The sequence below is a fragment of the Solanum tuberosum genome, unplaced genomic scaffold (assembly GCF_000226075.1).
Source record: "Solanum tuberosum cultivar DM 1-3 516 R44 unplaced genomic scaffold, SolTub_3.0 scf00090, whole genome shotgun sequence".
In the NCBI taxonomy this organism is placed as follows: Eukaryota; Viridiplantae; Streptophyta; class Magnoliopsida; order Solanales; family Solanaceae; genus Solanum; species Solanum tuberosum.
In genome coordinates this window covers 616,412-640,928 of record NW_006239013.1, presented here as the reverse complement: position 1 = coordinate 640,928, position 24,517 = coordinate 616,412, and the positions used below count along the sequence as shown (strand labels likewise).

At 33.1% G+C, this 24,517-nt stretch overlaps 1 protein-coding gene across 1 annotated transcript; it reads left to right on the top strand.

The window, feature by feature from the left end:
* The first annotated feature begins 4,731 nt into the window (after positions 1-4,731).
* On the top strand, positions 4,732-21,384 carry LOC102590304 (uncharacterized). Its single transcript, XM_015308562.1, has 25 exons — positions 4,732-4,800; positions 5,355-5,555; positions 14,315-14,532; positions 14,923-15,028; positions 15,141-15,242; positions 15,373-15,435; positions 15,570-15,648; positions 16,328-16,475; positions 16,618-16,741; positions 16,854-17,034; positions 17,269-17,297; positions 17,409-17,557; positions 17,863-17,965; positions 18,071-18,166; positions 18,233-18,288; positions 18,373-18,496; positions 19,074-19,136; positions 19,220-19,279; positions 19,351-19,512; positions 20,209-20,282; positions 20,364-20,457; positions 20,530-20,666; positions 20,770-20,850; positions 20,953-21,058; positions 21,250-21,384. Exons 2-24 carry the CDS (start codon positions 5,382-5,384, stop codon positions 21,047-21,049), a joined length of 2,520 nt encoding a protein of 839 aa, XP_015164048.1. The 5' UTR covers positions 4,732-4,800; positions 5,355-5,381; the 3' UTR covers positions 21,050-21,058; positions 21,250-21,384.
* The last annotated feature ends 3,133 nt before the right edge of the window (positions 21,385-24,517 follow it).

Genomic DNA, 24,517 nt, shown 5'->3' with positions numbered 1-24,517 from the left:
TCCATAGTATCACTGGCAACCCCCCTTGTTGTCTCAGGTTTAAATGAGAAGAAGTTTGACCCATTTGGGTCTCCAACTGCTTGTTAGAGACGGAATGAGAGGTTAATGTCTGGTTAAGGGTAGATACAGCTTCCTTCATCACCTTCAAAATTTTATCGGACCCTTCAACCTTGTTGAGAATAAGAGAGAGCATATCCTCAGACCGGTCACCCTCAGAATCTTTGGGCTTTTGATGCTCGTAGGGAGGAACATACCTATCTTTCTCCCCATCTGTTTCCTTCTAACTGGCATTTCGATCTCGCCACTCTCTATCACGATCTCTCCAGCCTTCATCCCTGTTCCAGCCTTGGTTACCACCCGGCCTTGGGTAGTTTAAACGATAACCACTTCCTTGGTTGGCTAGGAAGTTCACTTCCTCGTTGTACAACGCTTCAAACTTGACCTCATCAGGGTTTACCGACCCAACACCCACAACATTTACACTTCTAGCACCAACTCCCATGACATTCTTGGCTAAAATGTCAAGTTGGGTCATCATCTTTGCCATGTTTTAGTCCCTCTCTTGATCTTTCTCAAGATGCTCCTTTGTCAATTTAAAAGTGAGAGGGGAGACCTGATCTTCACGGATGTACCATGCCCGATTTATTTTGGTCATACCATCCAAGAGTTGGGTTGCTATAATATAAGGTTGTTGCATCAAACCTCCAGAGAAAGTTGATCAGCTACTCCCTTGTTCACCGAATCAAGGCTTCAGTAAAAATATTGCACCAAAACGTTGTCGGGCAAACCTGAGTTGGGCATTGTAGCACCAACTTCTTGAATCTTAGCCAAGTCTCATAGATTGGATCACCCTCCAAATGCTTGAAGCTTTGGATGTTGTCCCTAAGTGTCATCATCTTCGAATGAGGGAAAAATTGCACTTGGAATGCGGTGACAAGCTCATCCCACGAAGTGATAGAATCTCTTGGCAATTCAGCCAACCACTTACATGATTCTCCCATTAGAGAAAATGGGAACAACCTCAACCGGACCGACTCTTGGGATATGTTCTTAAAGGAGAACGGCCCGCAAACATCAATAAAGTTCCTTATATGCTCATGAGAATCCTCATGAGCCAACCCACCAAACAACCCTTTCAATTGCAAGAGCTGCAACATGGTTCTTGTAATGTGGAACACAGTGTTCCCTTCAGCCGGAGGCAAGCGAATGACACCAACTCCACCCACAAAATTTGGGTCATTGACATTCAGTTTATTTACATCATTGAGGTTTCCAATGTCATCTTGGTGGCCCACTTGGCTACCATTGCTTCTGTTGACACTAGTTTCCTCTGTTTTAAAACAACACAAAAACCAAAACTAAAAGTAAGTAATTCGACTATGACTAAAAAGAACAAAATTCAACTTCACCAAAAGAATCTCAAACAACACCTCTCCCCGGCAGCAGTGTCATTTTGATTAAAATAACGTTATCAAAGACACTTCATCCAATTATAAGCATCAACGGTCGTTAATCAGTATAAAACCCAACTAAATGAGTTGGGGTCGAATCCCACAGGGAGTGGTACGTTTTTAAGAGTCAATTGGGAAGTATGACATGATCAAATCAGTCATAAGAATAAAAATTATCGAATAAAGACATCATTCAAATCAAGGGGTGACACGAATGTCAAATGAGGGGTTTTGGTTTGAAATTATCAACTACAAACAGTGGCAAACAATACGAAATAACAATAATGATATGGGTTCTTGGGATGTGATTCGATTATAGGCTAATATAGACGAACAGGTAATTGCAACTATTAGAAATTAGTTAGATATTAGTGAGTAAGCTAGGCTGTAGAGGAGATAAACTTTCTCTCGAATAATTACCCCAAATCAAGTTGAATTCTCTCGAACATCAACAAGCATGCAAAATAAGAACAACCCACACCTTAGTCCATTCACTCTCTCAAGCTGAATGTGTGGGATTGGGTTTAGGATTCACTCTCTCGAGCTGAACCCAGGTCAATCAATAAGTTTAGTTTTAAAATCTCTCTCTCGAGCAAGCCAAAAAACACAAGGGTAGAACTGCATTTGCAACTACAATTCTTAGATTAAACCACAATTAATGATTGAACTCACTTCTAAATAGCATTTAATCAAAAATAATTAGCAATACCCATAAACTAAATAAACCTATTGTCACATAATCACACCCCAAGAATTGGGGTTTTACTAGACATCATAAAAAAGTAAAAACAGTTACCAAATTGATTATCCATCAACTAGGTAAGTGTAGATTCGTCCTTACAATGCTCCAATTCGAAGAATCTCAAAGACCCACTTCCAATTTGTCAAAAGTGAAAAACTTCAATTCTTCATAAGAAAAACTAGAGAAAACTGTCTCACTAGTTCAAAACTCAATTATAGACTAAAAATATATGAGTTAAGATACTAAACAAAATGTTCAAAAATGTATTTATAGTCGCCAAATATGTGTTGCGAAGAGTCACTCGGTGAAGTAAGTCGGGCTCGCTGAACCGTTCGGCGAGCCGCCCTTTGGTCATGCTATTGCCCTTCTGCCTTGGCATTCAGCATCCTCAAGGTCTGTAACTTTGGCCGATCCAATACTGCATCGCGAAACCACTCGACAATCTGCCGACTGCTCCTTTCTCTCGCCAACTGGGTTCATTCCTTCAGAGCTTAGCACACTAGAACTTTAGGTGGTCAAGCAGCCATTCGGCGACTCACCAAATGGACTTGGAGATCATTAGGCTTGGCTTTCTTCATTCTTTCAGCTCTCTTTGTTCCTATTTGCAAATCAGTGTCCTTGCTTTGTTCCTCAATCCATATACCTGGAAATTAAGGGTTTTACATCAGTTATTGGCACAAAATAAGTATTTGGGGACACTGAATCTATATAAATAAAGCCTTAAATAAGTCCAAATCTCAGACTCATCAGTGATCGATTTTAAGGGTAGTTGGGATGATCACAGATCCCAATAGCTAAAATTGCTACAATTAGCAACAGTGAGTCTACTCATGTGCCAAAACAATCATCAACTCCTATTAACATTCCTCATAGGTCCAAGATTTACAAGAAGAAATCATCAAGTACATTCATGAAGAATGATAGTTACAGTGGAAGTGCTGAAGAAGATGAAGATTGTGATGATATTGGAATGTTGCCACCACATGAATATTTGGCTAAGAGGGTTGCTAGGAGTCAAATTGATCCTCCTTCTATGTGTGAAGGTGTTGGGAGGACACTTAAGGTAAGAGATCTTAGTAGAATGAGGAATGTTATTTTAACCAAGACTGGATTTTTGGAGAAAAATATTTAACTACCAATGTGATTTATAGGTTGCAGGTTTGAGTCGTGGAATCAGCTGTTGAGTCTTGCATCAAGGTAGGTTGCGTATATCACACCTCATTGGGTTGCATCTTTTTATTGAACTCTGTGTGAAGAGGAGAATTTTTTGTGCACCGCTCTGTCCTTTTATAGTTTTCTTATTAGTAAAGCAATAGGCTATCCCTAGTCGAGCTAGTGAATTTCAAATATTGAATAGTTAAGAATCTAAATGGTTCCAATTTTAATTTGTATATGCCATAGTAGGCATAAAGATTATTGAAGAATGATTACTATGGATATGTTGATTATATTGTATAAGAAGATGAATATTGTGATGATTATGGTTATGAAATTGCACCACCTCATGAATGTATATTGTTAGAAGGGTTGCTAGGAGTCAAATTATTCATTTTTCTACGTGTGAAGGTGTTAGCAAATTGTGGAATGCCATTTTAACAAAGACTGATTTCTTGGAATAAAATCATTATCATTATAATAAATTAGTTCTCGAACATGTGCGTTGCACATGTATTCTATGTTAATTGGTATAAATTTCTTTTTTTTTAAAAGGAAAAAATTGGGTAGATGCAAGAATTTCAAAAGAAGACCAAGCAAAATAAGTCACGTAAGATTGAAGATGCAAGCAATGAACAACAAAGAGCAAAAGAGAATAAAAATTATTAAAAGCAAAACAGAGGTCTACACAACTTAAAGGAAAGTTAATTGAAGAAACTAATATAAAAAGAATATACCTTTATCCAGAGAGTCTTGTGCATACACCAAATTTTGAGCATTTTAAAGAACAAAGCATTATAATAAATTGACAAATGTTATTATGTAATTAAAATATTATTATTTAATTAGACATTTAATCATTTTAATTAAGTGGAAGGGCAAAACGATAATCCAACTTTGAGATTAGGAACTTCTCACTTTTAGTAATATATATATGATTTCTCACTTTTTTCGTCTAAAAGGTAATGATTATATTTTATGGAAAATTTATCACATGAATTTCAAAAAAAATGAAAATATAGTATGATTTTTGAAGAAGTAAAAAAAAAGTTGATAATGAAAGAATATAATAAGCATTTTAAAGATTGAATTAGGATAACACACAGACTTTGATTATTATTCAAAGTTGAAGAAAATATTGTTTTTAAAAGCTGAAAACAATTTTCAGGCCATGTATATATCATTGACTTTATTGTCATAATTATTTTGTGGTATAGATCTTTGGGATAAAAAAAATAGGCATGTGAAGCCTTGTTGTGTAAAATAATTTCTTATTGTATGATAACTCTACGAAATGAGGGATGGACCCACAAATATACTCTCTGAGATCCCTTTGATTTGCTAATCAATTTCTACAAATAAACTAAAAGGAGACTCTAATACTTATCATTTCATTTCATTTGCTTTCTTCCTGCAGTTTAAGGTCTCTACAACTCCACCAATATCCCTAAGGTACATTTTCATGGTTATGCACATCTAATGAGTAATATACTAATATCTAGTACCTAAAGTTTTTATTGTATATCATTTTTAAGTTTGCCACATTTAATAAAATATTGTGAAGGTACAATACTATGTTTTTTCTTTGTTGAGTATTGATTCACTTGTTTAACTCGATTGTGTATTGTTTTTCTTTTTTTTTATACCTTTTGAATTAATTAGTATAGAATTTTTCATTGAGATTCATCATTAATTACTATATACATCATTAGTATGAACAACATACATTAAAAAAAAATCACGACCTTGTAATATTCCTAGGGTGCTAGATTTTTCGATGAATGGATTTGGGTAAGCCTCCTTTCGGTCCTCTAACTCTGCCTCTGGTCTCACTCGGTTCTCGAAAATTAAAGTAGGGAAATAATACTTACTTGTATTTGGTATGACAATATATATATTTTTTCGTATTTCATTATTAGGAAAATAACTTTCTTATAAACAAGAAAAATGTTGTTTTTAGACATAAGAAAATCAATAATGACATTTCGAGTTCATTATTTTTGCAGTTATAAATTGAAACCAAAGTGAAAAAGATGAAAGTAGGTGTGGTGGGGGCAGGGATAAATGGACTAATTTCTGCATATGAATTGGCAAAATGTGGGGTCAAAGTTGTAATTTATGAGAAGGAACATTATATCGGCGGCCATGCTAAGACCGTCACCGTGGACGACGTCGAACTTGACCTTGGGTTTATCCTCTTTAATCGAGTAAGTTATAAATATATTTTTAGCTTATTTATGCGTTTGATAAAATTGTTCTTATTAAACTAAGTATATGGCCTCTATTATTTATGCTTTTACAAGTGTTGTGTATAATCGAGTAATTGAGTGAGTGTTAAGTTAAATAGTATTATATCATTATATTTGTCATTATAAATATTACTATTTGATTATAATAAGTGGGTCAAGTTGGAAAGTTTGTGTCTATGTCAAGAGACTTAAAGGTGGCTCAAATATTTAAATAATATCTAAATAGTTGTATTATATTCCATATTAGATAAAGACAAATGATTCTACGAAAAATTATATTAAATTGTATGGGCAAATTACAGAAATCACATATTTTTAAGGCAAAATTACAATATATCCCTTAAAAGTTTATAATTACAAAAATCCCTCAAACGGATACAATCATGTAAGCGCTGATACATTAATCTGATGCGCGAGATGCATTAATCGTTAAGTAAGATACATTACATTTTATACATGATACACTAATCTGATGTGCGAGATACACTAATCTGATGCGTGAAAATGAGGGATTTTAGAAATTTGTAAAACTTATAGGAGATAATGGTAATAAGTAAACTAAAATGTGGGATTTCTGTAATTAATATATTTTGGGAAAATTAATTATTCGGTAATTTCCTTGGTGGGTGTGGAATGTGGATTGGGTTGGTGTTGGGGGAGAAAACAATTAATAAAATTGTAATAAATTAAAGACTTAGGGTGTGTTTGGTACGAAGGAAAATGTTTTCATTTTCCAAGGAAAATTCCCTAAAAATGTTTTCTTGAAAAACAAGTGGATTTCTAACTTATTTTCTCATGTTTGGTTGGTGAATGAAAAATATTTTCCAGAAAATATCTTTTATTTTTGGCTTGAGACTAGAAAATGCTCTTTGGGAAATTTGACCCGAAAATGAAACCCGATAGTCGATCTAGGACCCGACCCTAACACCCAAACTAGGACAAGACCCCGACGACCGTTCCAAAATCCGACCCTTAGATCTTCCGACCCTGAAAGCTGGTGTATATGATGAATTTTTTAAAATTTGAAATATTTTTCTAAAATAAATTCTTTTTTTAAAAACAAAAAAGGATTTTGGCGGGGGTGGCTAGGGCAGGGTAGGAGTAGGGATAGCGTAAAAAATGAAATTTTAAATATTTTCAAAAACAATTTTTCTTTAAGCACTAGTGTTATTCGAATTTTAAAATTTAGTACAAACTTGATACCAGACATAAATCATTGGGCTTAAACTAATACTTTTGTGTCAATTTCTAATTGGGAAGCAATAATATTAGTTACGCTATCATATCTGGTGTTGTGTCATGTATCATTCCTTCAATCTTGAAATTCACATACATTCCTACAACACATTTCGATAAATAGTTAGACATACTAATCTATAACAATGTGTAACACCATAATAAAATCACTTATTTGAATTCTTTTAAAAATATATAAATTAATTAGAAATGATATACAATATGGTGACGCTTTGGTGTACAGTTCAATCTAATTTGTGTATTAGAGTGGTATAATTTATGATACAAAATGGTATTGTTAATTTATTGGTTTAAATGATGTGCAGAATTGGTATAAATATTGGTATATAATATAGTATAGAATGGTATAAACCTATTGTTTTTCTTATTATAAATTAAATTAAGTAATTAAGATGGTGTATATTATGGTTACAATTTTGGATACACTTCAAACTGATATACAATGTATGATGTACACCATCATTCCACCACAAAATAAGCAGACAATAGCAGGTAACAAACTAACTATTGTTAGATAACAAGCAATACCAAATTTTCATGCTTAATCAAAATAATTTATAAAATCCATTTTACATTTGTTGTTAATTTTATTTTCGTTATATGAATAATACCATCATATAAACACGATAAATAACATAAAAATACACCATTTTATTTAAAACAGATTGGTGTATATAAAATATGAGAAAATGGTCAAATGCCCCCCAATCTCTTACCAGATTCTCAACTACACATTTAAACTTTACGGGGGTCATATCACCCCCTGAATTGTTTTAAAATAGAATAAATAAACTCTTTATGCTGAGTTGGCTGAGAAAGTGTATTTCACTCTCTTTGAGAGAGTGGAAAGAGAATATATAGGGTTGCTTTTATGTTTATTTCATATTTTTATTTTATTTTCTTTCTCTTTCTAATTAAATTAAAATAATCTCCCCCACCCCATCCCAACCCAACCGCCCCACACTTCTTCTTCTTCACACTCAACCTACACCTCTTCTTCTTTTTCACACTTTTGCTTTATTTTTATTTTTCATCACAAATGTCTACAAATTTCTTCAGGAATTCTACATATTAACCGTCTCTTACATAATCAAAGAACCTTTAAACAAATTTAGTTATTACTCCCAAATCAAAGTAATAAAATAAAGAACTCAAAATTCAAATTTTTTTACCGGAACCCATTTCAAACAAACATAGAATTTTCAATTTCCAACACCTTCACAAGCTCTTCTCTCAAACGTTAATTCTAATTTCACATTCTTGAATTTAACCACAAATTGGGGTATTTTAGAAATGGGGCATAAAAAATTCAATTGGATCATAATTTTTTTCAATTGGATTAATTTCAATGTTTTAATTTGGTTTGCTACTTTCACCAACATTAAGAAAAGAAAGAAATTGAGTTCAAAATTTATGGCATGCCCGTATACTACTTTGGGTATATCCCTTCATAAGCCCCCAACATGAGTAAAATGTGTAGCAATGAACTTTGAGAGAAATTGTGGGGAATAGGATAAAGTTATTGGTCATAGAAATTTTTACTCGTCGGAAAAAATTTATCGTCTTTTCTCTTGTCGGAATGTCAATGGATGAGAGGTGAGTTTGATAATGGTGATGTTCTTAATGATAATGGAGGGTTTCTAATGGGGTATATAATAATTTAAAAAAAAGTAGGAAAAATAATAATTTAATTTATCTAATGGCGCTAACATGGCATGTGCGTGTGTTACACCACAATACACAGGAGTGACTATGTCAGTTTAGGGTGAAATTTATTTCCTTATAAAATAGTTCAAAGGGGTAATAGGACCCTCGTAAAATATGAGTGTATAGTTGAAAATTCGACCATAGGTTGGAGGGATTTTTGACCATTTTCTCTATAAAATATCTAAAAATATTAACTACACCAACACATACCCCACAAACTAAAGAACCTATGTATCTAAAATATATCAACTACACCAATACATACACCACTAACGAATCAATAATTTAACTATAGGCGAGTACCTATGTATGGTACAAATTAATTGAGAACGTTATGATTTATGTTGTATAGATAAAAACATCAATCACCAAAGCTATACGAATATATGTTTATAAAATATAAAAAAATCAATAAAATCACCAAAATACATTCAAACTATCATAATCGAAGCAATTATTATGGTGAATACTTGTTACATTCCATCTTCTATCGTGATAAATTAAAATTGAGAAAATGTTTGTATTTGCCATTGAATGCACTTTCAAAATAGAGGGATAGAGAGTTTGATTTTGATTACAAAATCTTCTTTTTGAGTTATAAGAGAGAAACATTAACTATATTTGAGATATTTGTGGAAGGTAAATAAGAGACGGGGAGGAAATTAAGGAATAAAAATATTTTTCAATAATGAATAGTGGATTGTCACGTAGTATTTATTTTTCATTTTTTAAAATTATTTTATTGTTTTTTGTAAAAAAAAATCTAATGCTATGTTGGTGAAAAATATAAATATTGTTATATAGTGGTTATTTAGGTGCTAATTTTGTATAGTTAAGTTTTTTACCCTTTTTAATAGACTAGCTAAAAGGAAAAGCACCACAAACAAATTGAACTATTATTCAATTTTATCATCGAAGTTCAGAATAATGTGTGTTTATGAGAGTGAGAGAGAAGCACTTCGATTCCAATGTCAATACTTAAGCTTTCAAATCATGTCCTCAATAAGCTGAAGTTTGTACTATTCAAGAGAAGGACTAATATCAATATTCAAGGGGGATCTACAAACCTATTAACAGGTTGGGAAAAATTTACTAATAACTTTAGCTCTATATTTGTGTTTAAAACTTCATTTAATATGAATAAATAATTTATTAAAAATATAATAAGACATCCTTTTTATAATTCATAATTCAGAACTTATAAACTCAATTTTCCCTCCACATAGTTGTGGAAGGGGAGAATTGTTGGGTTTAGGTTATTTTTCCCTTCCTATATGGATAAATAAAAAAATTATTTGGATCAGTCCACTTTTGCCCATAAACTCAATATTATGTGATATATATATATAAAAGACTTGTTTAGGTCTTATTTTCAGACACACAAGAGAGAGCCGTTTTAGAGATTGAGAGAAAGAGAGAAATTTTGTTTTACGTTAGGAAATTTCTGCGTAGGTAGTCCTCTTTAAATAGAGTTTTCCACTTCATTAACCGTTGGATCATGCTCAAATTTGAACTGGGAGTTCGCAAAATCTGGTTCTTGCATTTCAATGGTAGAGATCGGATTTGGTTGCCTGTAGCTTCTGATTTTGGGGTATGAACAATAACTCATTTTTGGGTGAATTATTTCCTTTAATTCTCTAATTTTGGTGTAATCTTTTTTCGTTGTTGCTCATTATTTGACACTTGTTTTGTGGCCAATTTTGGGGAATAGTTTTGTAAATTTTGATGATTATAGTGGGTATTTTGGTCCCGTAGTTTTTTACTCTTCACATTGAAGGGTTTTTCACGTAAATTTATGTCTTGTGTGATTGATTTATTTTTGTTTGGTTGATACACTTGATGTCCATTCTTCGTAGTGCTTGATTTAGTTTCTCTTCTCTTGGTTTAAATTGAAAGGAAAAATTTAGACTTAGGTATTATTCTGTTGCTATCTTGTCAAGCATTCTTTGTTAGTGCATTACCTTTCTCAACAAAGTGGTATCATAGCATTGATTATTGTTGATTATCAATTTGAATGATTAAGGACAAAATGAGCAAGATGATTTGATTGAATGGTAGTAACTATTATACATGAAAAGAAAAGATGAAAGATATTCTATTTGTCAATACATTTACATGTGTTTGCTTCTAATAAACCTCAGTCCATGAAGAATGAGGAATGAGAATTTGAGCAGTTGCGGGTTTGTGGTTATATCAGACAATAGGTTGAAGATAATGTTAGAAATCCCATTGTGAATGAGAGACATGCTAGAAGTTTGTGGGACAAGCTCGAGACACTTTATGCTTCAAAAACTGGCAACAATAAGTTGTTTCCATTGAAACAATTGATAAACATCAGGTATAAAGAGGGCACTCCTACTTCTGATTATATTAATAATTTTTCAGGGTGCTCTTGACCAGTTGTCCGGAATGAATGTAAAGTTTGATGAAGAGATACATAGACTTTGGCTTTTTATTAAACTTTTCGAGTTTTTTTGACTAATTTTGCTCCTAGTGGTGTTATAACTATAAAATATGCTAGCTAAGAGTGGTGTCTTGAATGAAGAGATGAGAAGAAGATCTCATGTCTCATCTTCTTCAACTTCACACTCTGATGTTTTGGTTACTAAAAATAGAGGAGAAACAAGTTTGGAGATCAGAATGATAGAGGTAAAATTAGAAGCAAGTCGAAGTCCAATTACAAGAATACTACATGTGACTATTGTCACAAGAATGGAAATATCATAAAATATTATTACAAGCACTAGAGAGACATGAGACAACAAAAGAAAGAAAGAGATAATGAAAATCGTGTTGTTGTTGTTGCTAATGATGATCTTCTTCTTTCTTGTGATGAAAATGCATGTTGTTAATTTCGTTCGTGATGAGTCTAGCTTGTTTGCGGATTCTGATGCTACTTCGCATGTCACACCAAAGAAGGAATTATTTTCTTCTTATACTCTAGGTAATTTTGGGATGCTGAAAATGGGTAATAATCGTAAGGTTGCAGTTCTTGGTATTGGGACAGTTTGTTTGGAAAGTAACAATGGTTCAAAACTAGTTCTCAATAATTTCAAAGTATGCTCCAGATGTTTGCTTGAATTTAATTTCTGTGGGATACCTTGATGATGAGGGTTATGTTAATATTTTTGGTGTTGGCTAGTAGAAGCTTACGAGAGGTTCGATGATTGTGGCTAGTGGTGACAAGTTGTCTAACTTGTATGTATTTTAGGGCTCCATCTTTAGAAACTCAATAAACTTTCTGGATTTGATAGTTTGACTAAGAAAAATTTGCTTTTTGGAGTGAAACAAGAAAAGTTGAAGAAGTGTGTTCATTGCTTAGCTGGTAAACACTTTTTCAACTTTGCTTGTTTCACTCTAGAAAGCAAATTTTTCTTAGCCAAACTATCAATCCCCTTCTCACTCATATAACTCAGCCTTCTGTGTCATAACTCTGATGAAGTATCATTCTCCATCAAGTTTACTGAATCTCTAGAGATGTAGCCCCAAAATACATACCAGTTAGACAACTTGACATCACGAGCCATAACCATCGAACCTCTAGTAATCTTCCACTGGCCAGCACTGAGAGTATTAACATAACCATCATCATCAAGGTAACCCAAATAAATAAAATTCAAGTTACCATATGGAACATGCTTGACATTATTGAGAAATAATTTGGAACCATTGTTACTTTCCAAACAAACTGACCTAGTGCCAAGAACTGCAACCTCATGATTATTGCCCATTTTCAGCATCCTAAAATTACCTAGAGTATAAAAAGAAAATAATTCTTTCTTGGGAATGACATGAGAAGTAGCACTAGAATCCACAAACCGGCTAGACTCATCAAGAACAGGATTAACGACATTTTCATCACAAGAAACAAGAAGATCATCATTAGCAACAACAACAACATAATTTTCATTATCGTCTTCTTTATTTTGTTATCTCATGTCTCTCTTTTGCTTATAACAATATTTCATGATATGTCCATTCTTGTGGCAATAGTCACAAATAGTATTCTTATATTTGGACTTCGACTTGCTTCTACTTTTACCTCTATCATTATGATCTCTGAACTTGTTTCTCCCCTATCTTCCGTAACCAAAACATTAGAGTCTGAAGTTGAAGAAGATGAGGCTTGAGATATTCTTCTCATCTCTTCATTCAAGATATCACTCTTAGCATATACCATAGTTACAACACCACTAGGAGAAGAATTAGTCAAAGAAACTCAAAGAATTTCCCAAGAGTTTGCTAGAGTATTAAGAAGCCAAAGTCTCTATATCTCTTCATCAAACTTTACATTCATTTCAGATAGCTGGTCAAGAACATCCTAAAAATAATTAATATGATAAAAAATATGAGTGACCTCTTTATACCTGATGTTCATCAATTGTTTCAATAGAAACAACTTATTGTTGTTAGTCTTCGAAGCATAAAGTGTCTCGAGCTTGTCCCACAAACTTATGTTATGTGTCTCATTCACAATGTGATTTCTAACATGATCTTCAACCCATTGTTTGATATAGCCACAAACCTGCAAGTGCTCAAATTTTCATTTTTTAGTCGTCATGGACTGAGGTTTATTAGAAGCAAATACTGGTAAATGCATCTTCTTGACAAATAGAATATCTTTCATTTTGTCTTTCCAAGTATGATAGTTACTACCATTCAAACAAACTATCTTGATCATATTTGCCTTCATCATTTAAATCGATAATCAACAATAACAATAACTAATGCTCTGATACCACTCATTGGAAAAGCTAGACACTAACAAAGAATGTCTGACACAATAGCAACGGAATAATATCCAAATCTAAACTTTTTGTTTCAATTTGAACCAAGAAAAGAGAAACTAAATCACACACTGCAAAGAATGGACATAAAGTGTATCAACCAAACAAAAACAACAAGACAAGAATAAACCAACCATATAAGACACAAAGATTTATGTGGAAAAAAACCTTACTATGTGAAGAGTAAAAACAATGAGACCAAAAGCTCTACTATAATCACCAAGAGTTACAATATTGTTCTCCAAAATTGGCCACAAAACAAGTGTCAATCAACGAGCAACAACGAAACAAGATTGCACCAAAACTAGAGAATTAAAGGAGAGAATTCACTCAAAAAAGAGCTACTTCTCACTCCCCAAAATCAGAAGCTACAACAGACAACCAAATCCGATCTTCACCATTGAAATGCAACAATCAGGATCTAAGAACTTTCAGTTCAAATTTGAGCACGATCTTATGGTTAACAAAGCGACAAACTCTGTTTAAAGCGGACTACCTGAGCAGAAATTTCTTGAAGCAAACAAAGTTTTTTTCTAATTCTCTCAATCTCTAAAACGGCTATCTCTTGTGTGTCTGAAAATAAGACCTAAACAAGCCTTATATATGCCACATAATATTGGGCTTATGGGCAAAAGTGGGCTGGTCCAAGTATGACTTTTATTTATTCACATAGAAAAGGAAAAAGACCTGAAAACCAACAATAAACTCGATTTTCTAAGTCAATTTTCTTCTTAAAGCCCCGACTGATTGACTAACAAAAGGAAAACAAAATGCATCTCATCTTAGTAAGACCAATTGCCATAGGCCAAGACAGAGAGGATGAAAGAAAGACATAGGAATCTCCATATGACTTTCTGAGCTAATAACTATTAGTTGAGTGACCATTTGAGAAATCAACTCATTACATTGGAAATGTTTGTAGCTAGAGCTGGTTTAACCCCATCTTTTGGATGCTGTATTTGACAGGTAACTTATCCATACATGATGGAATTTTTTGAGTGCCTTGGAGTTGATATGGAGACCTATCATATGTCATTCTCAGTGAGCTTAGACCAAGGCCATGGTTGCGAATGGGGTACTCGAAAGGGATTCTCTAGTTTGTTTGCACAGAAGAAGAATCTCTTGAATCCATATTTTTTGCAAATGATTAGAGAAATCATCAGATTCAAGCAGGATGACATAAGGTACTGATCGATAACTTATCTTTATACATGTCACTTCTTATTAGTAATCAATTCCATGAATGAGTTCATTGCTAAAATAATCACTCAACTATTTCAAACCATCTAGTAAATTCATGTTTCTTTTGTTTGTAATAGAAAAATCACTTAATTATGTCTGTAGCACGCACTCAGAAGGTCACTCAATTATTTCACCTTTTTTACTTTACTAGTTTTGAGCATGTATGTCCCATCTTAATTTGTGTAGACTCATTCAAAAGATATATCTACATTCTATGAAACACATTAGTAATAGAAAATGTAACAATCAAAATTACAAGTTCATGTTGTAGAATAGTCTAGGTATTTTGAGCTAATGAAGTTTATTTCATCATGAATATGTTTACATTGCAGTTACCTTGAAGAAGTTGACAATAATCCTGACATTGATCTCAATGAAACGTTAGGGCAATTTATTAAGTCACATGGCTATTCAGAGTTATTTCAGAAGGCTTATCTGGTGACACTGCTGTTTTTCGTATTTATTTATTTGATGTCCATACTTGTATAATGGCCTTTTTGTTCTTTCAACAAACTGTTCTTGCTATAGGAAATTCACTCATGTTTGACAGATTCCAATATGTGCTTCAATCTGGTCCTGTCCCTTAGCAGAAGTATTGAGCTTTTCTGCTTACTACATTCTTTTATTCTTCCGCGACCACCATCTTCTGCAGGTTTTTCCCTCTTATCCACTGTTCAATTACCGTACTTCGTGTGTTGCATACAAGAGACTGAATTTGAATGCTTACATATATCATTGTATTGTCCTTGTGCCTAAGGATGCTTTTGTTTCTTTCTTTGCAGATCTTTGATCTCCCTCATGAATTGCTCACTGTAAGATGGCGATCACAGACATATGTAAATAAGGTGATTTTTCATTCATAGATACCACAATGTTTTTATTGTTTCCCTGAGGAAAACTTCAGGCAATTTACCAATTTTCACTTTCTTGTATGATTTGTTAAGCATGTATCATTTTTTAGAGTACTGATTTGATGCAGGTTAAGGAAGAGCTGGAGAAGAGAGGCTGCCAAATAAGAACTGGTTGTGAAGTAAATTCTGTATCGACAAATGAAGAAGGTGTAACTTGGTTTATATGTGACGTCTTGCAAGAGTCTTTTGTGGTGTTTCTTCACTTAATGCATAAACATGCACTCAAACTTGGCCTCAGCTGACAAGTAATCACTCCAACTTTGAGTATGCACATCTAGACAACTCAACTTGGTCTCAACTGACAACTAAACCTTCCACCTCGTCTCCACTGTGTCTCGTGGACACCCGACACTGATGTGACACATAAATTTTAGAGGTGTCAAGATGATCATTTGTAAGTTGAAGTATTCAACTAACACAATAGAGACGGGTTGAGGTGTCTAGATGTGCATACTCAAAGTTGGAGTGCTTACTTGTCAGCTGAGACCAATTTTGAGTGTATGTTGGTGCATCATGCCTCGTACCTTTTATCATAATTGTAGAAAGGGATATATCCGTTGTAATAAAAAGACAATAGTTGATCTGACTGAAGATCAAACCGTTAGGTTGACTAGGTTATCTTTGCTTCTAGCCTATTAATTTGTATAAGAACAGGTGCTTCTTAGTTTATACTTCATTTTATGATATTTTTTCAAGTGACAGTGGTCTAGGTAGAGTTAATTTGGTGCTTGGTACTTAAAGAAAAGGCTTCAATCAATATTGTGTTGCCATCACATAGCTACGAGCTACTTGTGATTCTAAAGTGTAAAAGAAAAACCCCTTGCAGGTTGTACCATAGCTTGCACTGATGGTGCCACAGAAGTATATGACGGATGCATAATCGTTGCACATGCTCCAAATACTCTGAAAATGTTAGGCAAAGAGGCAACATATGATGAAACAAGAATACTGGGTGCTTTTCAGTACATCTATAGGTACTTCCCTCTCCATTATCTGATCACCTTGGCTTGATTTTCTCTTTCGTTTTACTTCTCCTGCTGCCTGGTTTGAAAGAAGTGAGTTGGTGGACTGAACCATAGTCATATTGCAAAATTCATTTCTCTTCCTCTATGACAGTGATATTTTTCTTCATCGTGACAAAACATTCCTGCCTCGCAATCCGGCAGCATGGAGTGCTTGTAACTTTCTTGGAACCATGAATGATAGATCATGTGTCACATATTCCCTCAATATAATGCAGGTGTGTTACTCAATTCAATTATTTAGGAGCCTAGCAAAAGAAGATGTTCTTTAGTGGGCAGTGTTTCCTCTTGTAACTGCTCTCTTAATTTATGAGCTATCTTAACTTACAGAATCTTGGTGACTCAAACCTGCCTTATCTCGTAACCCTCGATCCTCCTCGCGAACCAGAACATATGTTGCTTAAATGGACAACAAGCCACCTAGTCCCCTCAGTTGCTGCATCAAAAGCATCAAATGAGCTACATCAAATCCAAGGGAAGAGAGGAATATGGTTTTGTGGAACATATCAAGGTATGAATCTCCTTTTTTTTGTTTTCCTTCCATTTCTGCTCGATGCCAGTGAATGAGCACAACAACCTAGTGTCTAGGTTTATTCATGCCATTTTTTCCACATAAGGTTAACAGAAAGTTACTGGTAACACTTGTAGCTTGAGTTGTTCTGACTTTAGTCTTTGCTTCACACAGACTTTATTTTCCTCTTTGTGTTCACTGTTTATTGACATATGTTTATTGCAATACTTTCAGGCTACGGTTTCCATGAGGATGGACTAAAGGTAGTACTACTTCTAATAAAAGCTCAACAGATTTTAACTTGAAGGATGACCTTACTCTAAAAACATTTTGTTGTCCCTTTAGTCTCATTTAGACCTTTTGGTCCTCCGCAGGCGGGTATGGCTGCTGCAGATGGCATGCTTAGAAGGAATTGTCGTATTCTGGACAATCCCAAGCACATGGTGCCAACCTGGACTGAAACAGGAGCACGCCTCCTCGTTACTGGATTTCTCAAAAGTTTCATTGAAACTGGATGCATAATGTGAGTGATGATAGTTTCACATTGTATTGATTTAATCCAATTAGTGGCAGATACAAACCAACAAGTTGTTCATTTATGATCTTTGCTATTTGACTGGTAGAGAATAGCAAGTCGAAAACCATGTCGCAGAACAAATCACGAGTGAATCGCAATTTATTATGCTTTTAGTTTTATATTATTCCTTCAATTATACATAGCTTCAGAATGGTCTTAATTATTCATGCGAATATTACTCGGAGATTTCTAAGTTTTTTCTTTCTAATAGTTGATATCTGTATAATAACTTTATATATTTCTATATACAGCTTGTTGGAAGAAGGAGGTACAATTTTCACTTTCCAAGGAACAGATAGGAAATGCTCTCTCAAAGTTTTGCTTAGAATCCATAGTACACAGTTTTACTGGAAGGTAAATTTAAATTTTCTTATGCCGCCCCCTACAAGTTATCGATCGATAAAACTTAAAAAGTTTCTCAATCTAAACAAATTCTGTGACATAGATAATCTCTTACAGGTTGCAACTCAAGCTGACCTAGGCCTTGCTGATGCCTTTATTCATGGGGATTTCTCTTTTATTGATAAGAATGAAGGTCTTCTTAATCTTCTCATGGTGAGGAAATGACTCGATATCTTCGTTAATAGTTTTTAGTACTTATCTTTCTGAATTCCTTTACAGATATTTGTTGCCAACAGAGATATGAAAGCATCTGTTAAAAGGTCTAGCAAGAAAAGGTAATAGTTTACTGACCTGAAATAAATAAATATAAACTTCTGTTATTCTCATGTTCATGTTATTCTCATTTTGCATGGCTCTAGAGGTTGGTGGACACCATTGCTTTTTACAGCAGCACTGTCATCTGCAAAATATTTCATTCAACACGTTTCCAATCATAACACTCTGACTCAGGCTCGTCGGAATATTTCTCGCCATTATGACCTGGTAATTGACTTGCATATTATATCATGACCCAAAGTATGTAGGGGATGTCAAGCCCCAGGGCTTTGGTCTAGTGGAAAGAGCACAACCCATGATGTGTGGGTTCGGCCTGCTGCAAACAAAGCCTGATAATTAAGTAGAGAAGGGTATATGGGTGCCCCCCTTATCTATCAAGTTTTGAACCGTGTGTCATTGGTCCTAGGGGATTTCTCGATTATAAAAAAAGGCATAGTACATAGATAGACACCTTAACTTGATGACCAAGCTGGCAATAAGCACTCAAACTTTGAGAATGCACATCTAGACACCTTAACTCGTCCCCACTGTGTTGCGTGGACACCTGACACCGATGTGGCAAATAAATTTTGGAGGTGTCTAGAGGATCATTTTGTAAGTTGGAGTGTTCAACTGATACAGTGGAGACGGCTTGAGGTGTCTAGATGTGCATTCTCAAAGTTGAAGTGTTAAGTTGCCAATTGAGGCCAAATTAAGGTGTCTATCCATGAACTATGCGCATGTAGGGGATGTCAAAGATCACTAGTGAAATGAAATTCTCAAACCTGCGCATATTTGTTTCCAGAGTAATGAACTCTTCTCACTCTTTCTGGATGAGACAATGACATATTCATGTGCAATATTCAAGGTTAGCTTTCAAATTTAGATATTTGCTACACTTCCTTTTCTCTAATCTCATTCCGTGGTGATCTAGTTTCTTATATTTTCTAGAGTGAGGATGAAGACCTGAAAGATGCGCAGCTGAGAAAGATTCGTCGTCTCATTAGTAAGGTAAGTTATCAATCCCTCCCATTTCTACACAAATTTCAGGCATAATTTGATTTTGCTTTTATTCTGTTTAGGCAAAGGTTACCGCAGAACATCACATTTTAGAGATTGGATTTGGTTGGGGAAGTTTGGCTATGGAAGTTGTCAAGCAAACAGGATGTAAATATACTGGAATAACTCTCTCGGAGCAGCAACTGGAGTATGCACAGTTGAGCGTTGAGCAAGCAGGCCTTCAGGTATAGTACATACACGAATTGCCATTTTTTATGTTGGCTTCCAACCTACTGCAACCCTCCTCCTTTATCTGAGCTTGGGACCGGCATTATGAGCAAAGCTCACACAGTCGGATTTAGTACTTAGTACTTACAATGTCTATAGAAGCTCAAAATTTTTCGAGTTTGGAATTTCATTCTAGTTTGTCTAGATGACTAACATTTCATTCTCGTTGCTGCCTATTTTGAGAACATTTGATGAGGATTTTCTTCTATGAACAACACAAGTCACAACCAAGAAGGAACTAACACACTTCATGAACTAAACTTCTTTTTCATGTTCTTTCTTGCCAAACTTCAATAGCTCCATAAAAAAGCCTCATTGCAAATCAAAGCCAGACCACAAGTGTCTATTGTACACAACCTTACCCTGCATTTCTACAAGAGGTTGTTTCCACAGTTTGAATCAGGCCAGAGAAGTTGCAAAAGATTAACTGATATGAGCTTGGGACCGGCATTATGAGCAAAGCTCACACAGTCGGAGTTAGTACTTAGTACTTACAATGTCTATAGAAGCTCAAAAAATTTCGAGTTTGGAATTTATTTGTACTAGTAAGATAAACAGGAGAACACTACTATATAACACTTGAAGCCAAATTTTGGCAATTTCAAAGTTAGCGTTATCTATTAAAATTTTAATTCAACGAAACTTTTCCGCAGGATCAAATAACATTTCTCCTATGTGACTTTCGCCAAATCCCAAATAAGGACAAATATGACAGGATTATATCATGGTATCCATCTCTGTCTGAATATATTGTATTACCTATAACATATCGAGCCAATATTACAATCGTACTAATTATCATTTTCAGCGGGATGTTAGAACATGTTGGTCATGATTTCATAGGGGAATTCTTTACTTGCTGTGACTCTGCATTGGCAGAAGATGGACTTCTAGTCCTGCAGGTAATTAATGCACATTCAAATTTTTTCCTTTAATTTTTATCACTTTTCACAAGCTGTGTTGGCTTCCCTTAGTTCATTTCAATACCAGACGAGAGGTATGAAGAATACAGGCAGAGCTCAGACTTCATAAAAGAGTATATATTCCCAGGTGGGTGCTTGCCCGCACTAAGTCGAGTGACATCAGCCATGGCTGCTGCATCCAGACTATGGTAACAAACAGTTTATTTTGTGATTTTGCACTAGTTAGCGCGCTTGTCACACTTTCAAAACCATTTCTTTTTTAAAATCATTTATCGAATGATATGAATGCAGTGTCGAGCACCTGGAGGAGATAGGAATTCATTACTACCAGACACTGAGATGTTGGCAAGAAAACTTCCTGAAAAACAAAAGGTAACTATACCTATATGAATCCACGAGTTATAACCGTTTCTTTCATGAATCATTTCTAGCTTTGATCAGATACTTGAACATTGTTAACTGTACTGTCACTAGTCAAATTCGTTCTTTGGGATTCGATGACAAGTTCATCAGGACATGGGAGTACTACTTTCACTATTGTGCTGCTGGATTCAAAACGTGCACTATATGAGATTATCAGGTATATACATATGGTGATAAATCTTTGAAAATATTTTATTGTTTGTTTGGACAATAATGTTGATTACCTAATTTTCCCAATGTTCGAAAGATAAATATTGATGACATATAACCTCCTCTCGATCTTCTCTGATATCACGTTGAATTATGTGAACTACTTCATTTAAAAGAATGTTGTTTTTATGTTTGTAGATTGTATTTTCAAGGCCAGGCAATGTTGCAGTTTTTGGTGATCCTTACAATTACTCCCCTTCAGTTTATTATAGAGTTTAATTTCTCTTTGTTTTGGAATAATTTGGAACTTTGTCTTATAAATTAATTCCTCAAAACAGCAATAAAAATCAAATTATGATTCTCTCTTATTGTATTCTGAAGACTTTTCCCATTCTTGCGTTAGGTTTTATTATATATTTTTTCTAATTTACGCTAAAACCACATGAAGACTTTTGGGAGATTTGGTTTGTAATTCTTTATAAATTTGTTTTAGTTTTATGTTCGTTTTACAAGAGATTTTCATTTTTACATGCGCGTTAGAGTTATGAAAAAAGTTATTTCCATTTATTCAATTTGTGAATAGTCATAAGAGATTATTCCCTCGAAACTTCCCTACGGTAAAGGGGTGCTTTTAAAGCTGTCAATAATTCGGGGACGGAACTAATAATATTGCGCCAAGTTCAAGGGTGTTTTTAACACTTATCTCTTTGATGAAACATTATATTAGTGGTACTTGCATTCAAGTCCATTATTAGACTTATATAAAGGATAGCATTCTTCCTTGGTCTTTATATAAAGTCTGTGTACACTCAACGCTCTCCAAACCTCATTTATGTACATTTTTCTTGTTGTTGGTCCAAGTATGTAACCTAGGATACTACAACTTCATTTCACAAGACATAAGAAATGGGTCGTGACATTAAGGTTCACTTAAAGCACTCTTAAGCCCCAAAGCTCGATGAAGCCTAGCTTGTGCGCTTCACCTCGGTTAATTGGAGCTTTAGTGTAGGTGTTAAGGTGTGTGCACCTTTACAAATGGGTTCTGCCTTAAAGGGCAACACATCATATTTATAACTTAATTATAGTTTTTCCATTCTATTTTTTATTCAATTTCCCATTTTGTCTTTGCAGTAAAATAAAAGCTATGGAGTTGAAAAAGACTTGCCTTTTTTTCTTGTTATGGAACTAAAAAACAAATTAAAATCTACACATTTACTACATAACTTGTTTTTCAACACAAGCTGTTGTTTCAACAAAGGCGAAAAGGGATTTTGTAATATTTTTTAAATGATGAAAAATTTCAGAGATTATGATATCTTAAGTTGTGTATTTATATCATTTTTAAAAAAAATATTAATTTCATGTGGATAATAACGTGTGGATAAAAAAATAATTAAAAGAAACTTTTGTTTTCGAAAAAACTAACTAGTATACGTACCCGCGTGTGTGCATATAATATTAAAATATTACTTCTGAGCATTTAAGATTGAAATGTCTTGTTTGGACATGTTAAATGATATTACTTTGGGGGGGAAAAGTTCAACTATTTGTTTTCAATATGCCGTGAAAGGCGAGGATTGTCGTGGAAGGCGAAAATTTTCAGCAGACTCCGTTTTTTTACTTTTATGTTGTTCCTCAATGAAATATACTTCCTCTCTTCCCACCCCATGCTCACCTCACCCCACCCTCAATCCCTCATAATCAAATCTATATGAATAGAGCTAATGAATCATGTTTTAAATTGTTAATATTGATTTTTATTAGCTTATCACTTGACTTAATATACAATTGACAAATGTTCTTCTTGTTAATATAAAACAAATCTATTTTGTCGTTCACATCTCTTCAATTTAAAATTTATGGATAATAATATGTGTATTATCTAATTACTTCATTATATTTTTAATATATTATCTCTCCCTCCTCCCATGACTCTTCATACATATCTTTCTACAACATTTTATACTTTTGCTAGTTTGACTTTGAATATTTTTATATGGGTGTGTTACTCGTAATAAGCAATTGAGTTTTTTTATCTTTTATTTTAATATATAAAATGTTGAGTTTAAATTTAAGTTATTTAATTTTTTATATTTTAATGTTCATTGAATTCTTTATTTATTGAGATTTTAGTTATGTTATATATTTAATTTAAAACTTTGTTCGTTATAATTAAAAAAAAGCACTTTCTCATCTAAAAGAAAGGTGTGCCCTTTAAATTTATTTCATTATAATTTATAACTTCTTTACTAATTTTATTATTATCAGTAATTATAACATTTCTTTATTATGCAACTTTTTAATAGCTTGTCACGTTACCTAATATCACTATTTATTATTTATTTTTAATTTAGTACAAATAAAAATGAATTATTCTTATTTCTGGAATTTAATTTATTTCTAAATTTTTATTCTTTTATTCATAATTTTTTCATTGATTAAACTTATCTATCATATTTTATTTAAAATAATAACTTTGTATTACTACAAAATATAAATAGAGACATTGGATAACTATTTATTTTAAATTATAATTCATATTACTATAAAATATAAATAGAAATATTGATTGACAGTTTATCTACTTACATTTTTATAATGGAAGATTCTTTTTATAAAGTAAAATTAGAATTGATAAATTTTGTTATACAAATGATAAAATGAAATATATTATATAAGAAAACTCTAATATAATTTAACCTTTAAAAATGGATAGGATTTAAAATTAAGAAAAAAAGTTATTTTCTAAAAAGGTTTAAGATAACTACACTATATTTTTTTTAAAACATGAGAAAACTAACTTTTTTTCTTCTTCATATTTTTAGAAGAATATAACAATTTAATATCGATTGTAAACATAAAACTCAAATATAAATTAAAACTAGTGCTAAGTATTTGTATATTTGATACGGTCATCAAAATTCAAAGATTTTAAATCTAAAAATAGATTTATTATATAATTTTAAATTATGCACTATTTATTGTTATTATTATTGTTATTATTGTTATTGTTATTGTTATTATTATTGTTATTGTTGTTATTATTGTTGTTATTATTATTGTTATTATTATTGTTGTTGTTATTATTATAATTATAATTATTGTTGTTGTTGTTGTTGTTGTTATTGTTATTGTATATTTATATTTTAAATTAATATTAAATCAAATATATTTAAATATATTTTATAACATCTGAAAAAAGATAATTTTATGAAATAGTAAAAGTTAATTTAGAGTTCTACTACGTGTGAGTTTCTATTTTAAAGACGATTAAAAAAATTATTTCAAAAGCTTCATGTATTTTCTAATTCAATTACTTTTAATATTTTTATTACAACATTTATTATCCTTTTCCTAAAATTGTCAAGTAGCTTTTAAATACCTTGACCATCTCCAACCCACCTCTATTTTACTCTCTATTCTTTATATTTAGAGAGTAAAATAGAGAATGGGCTCTCCAACCCCC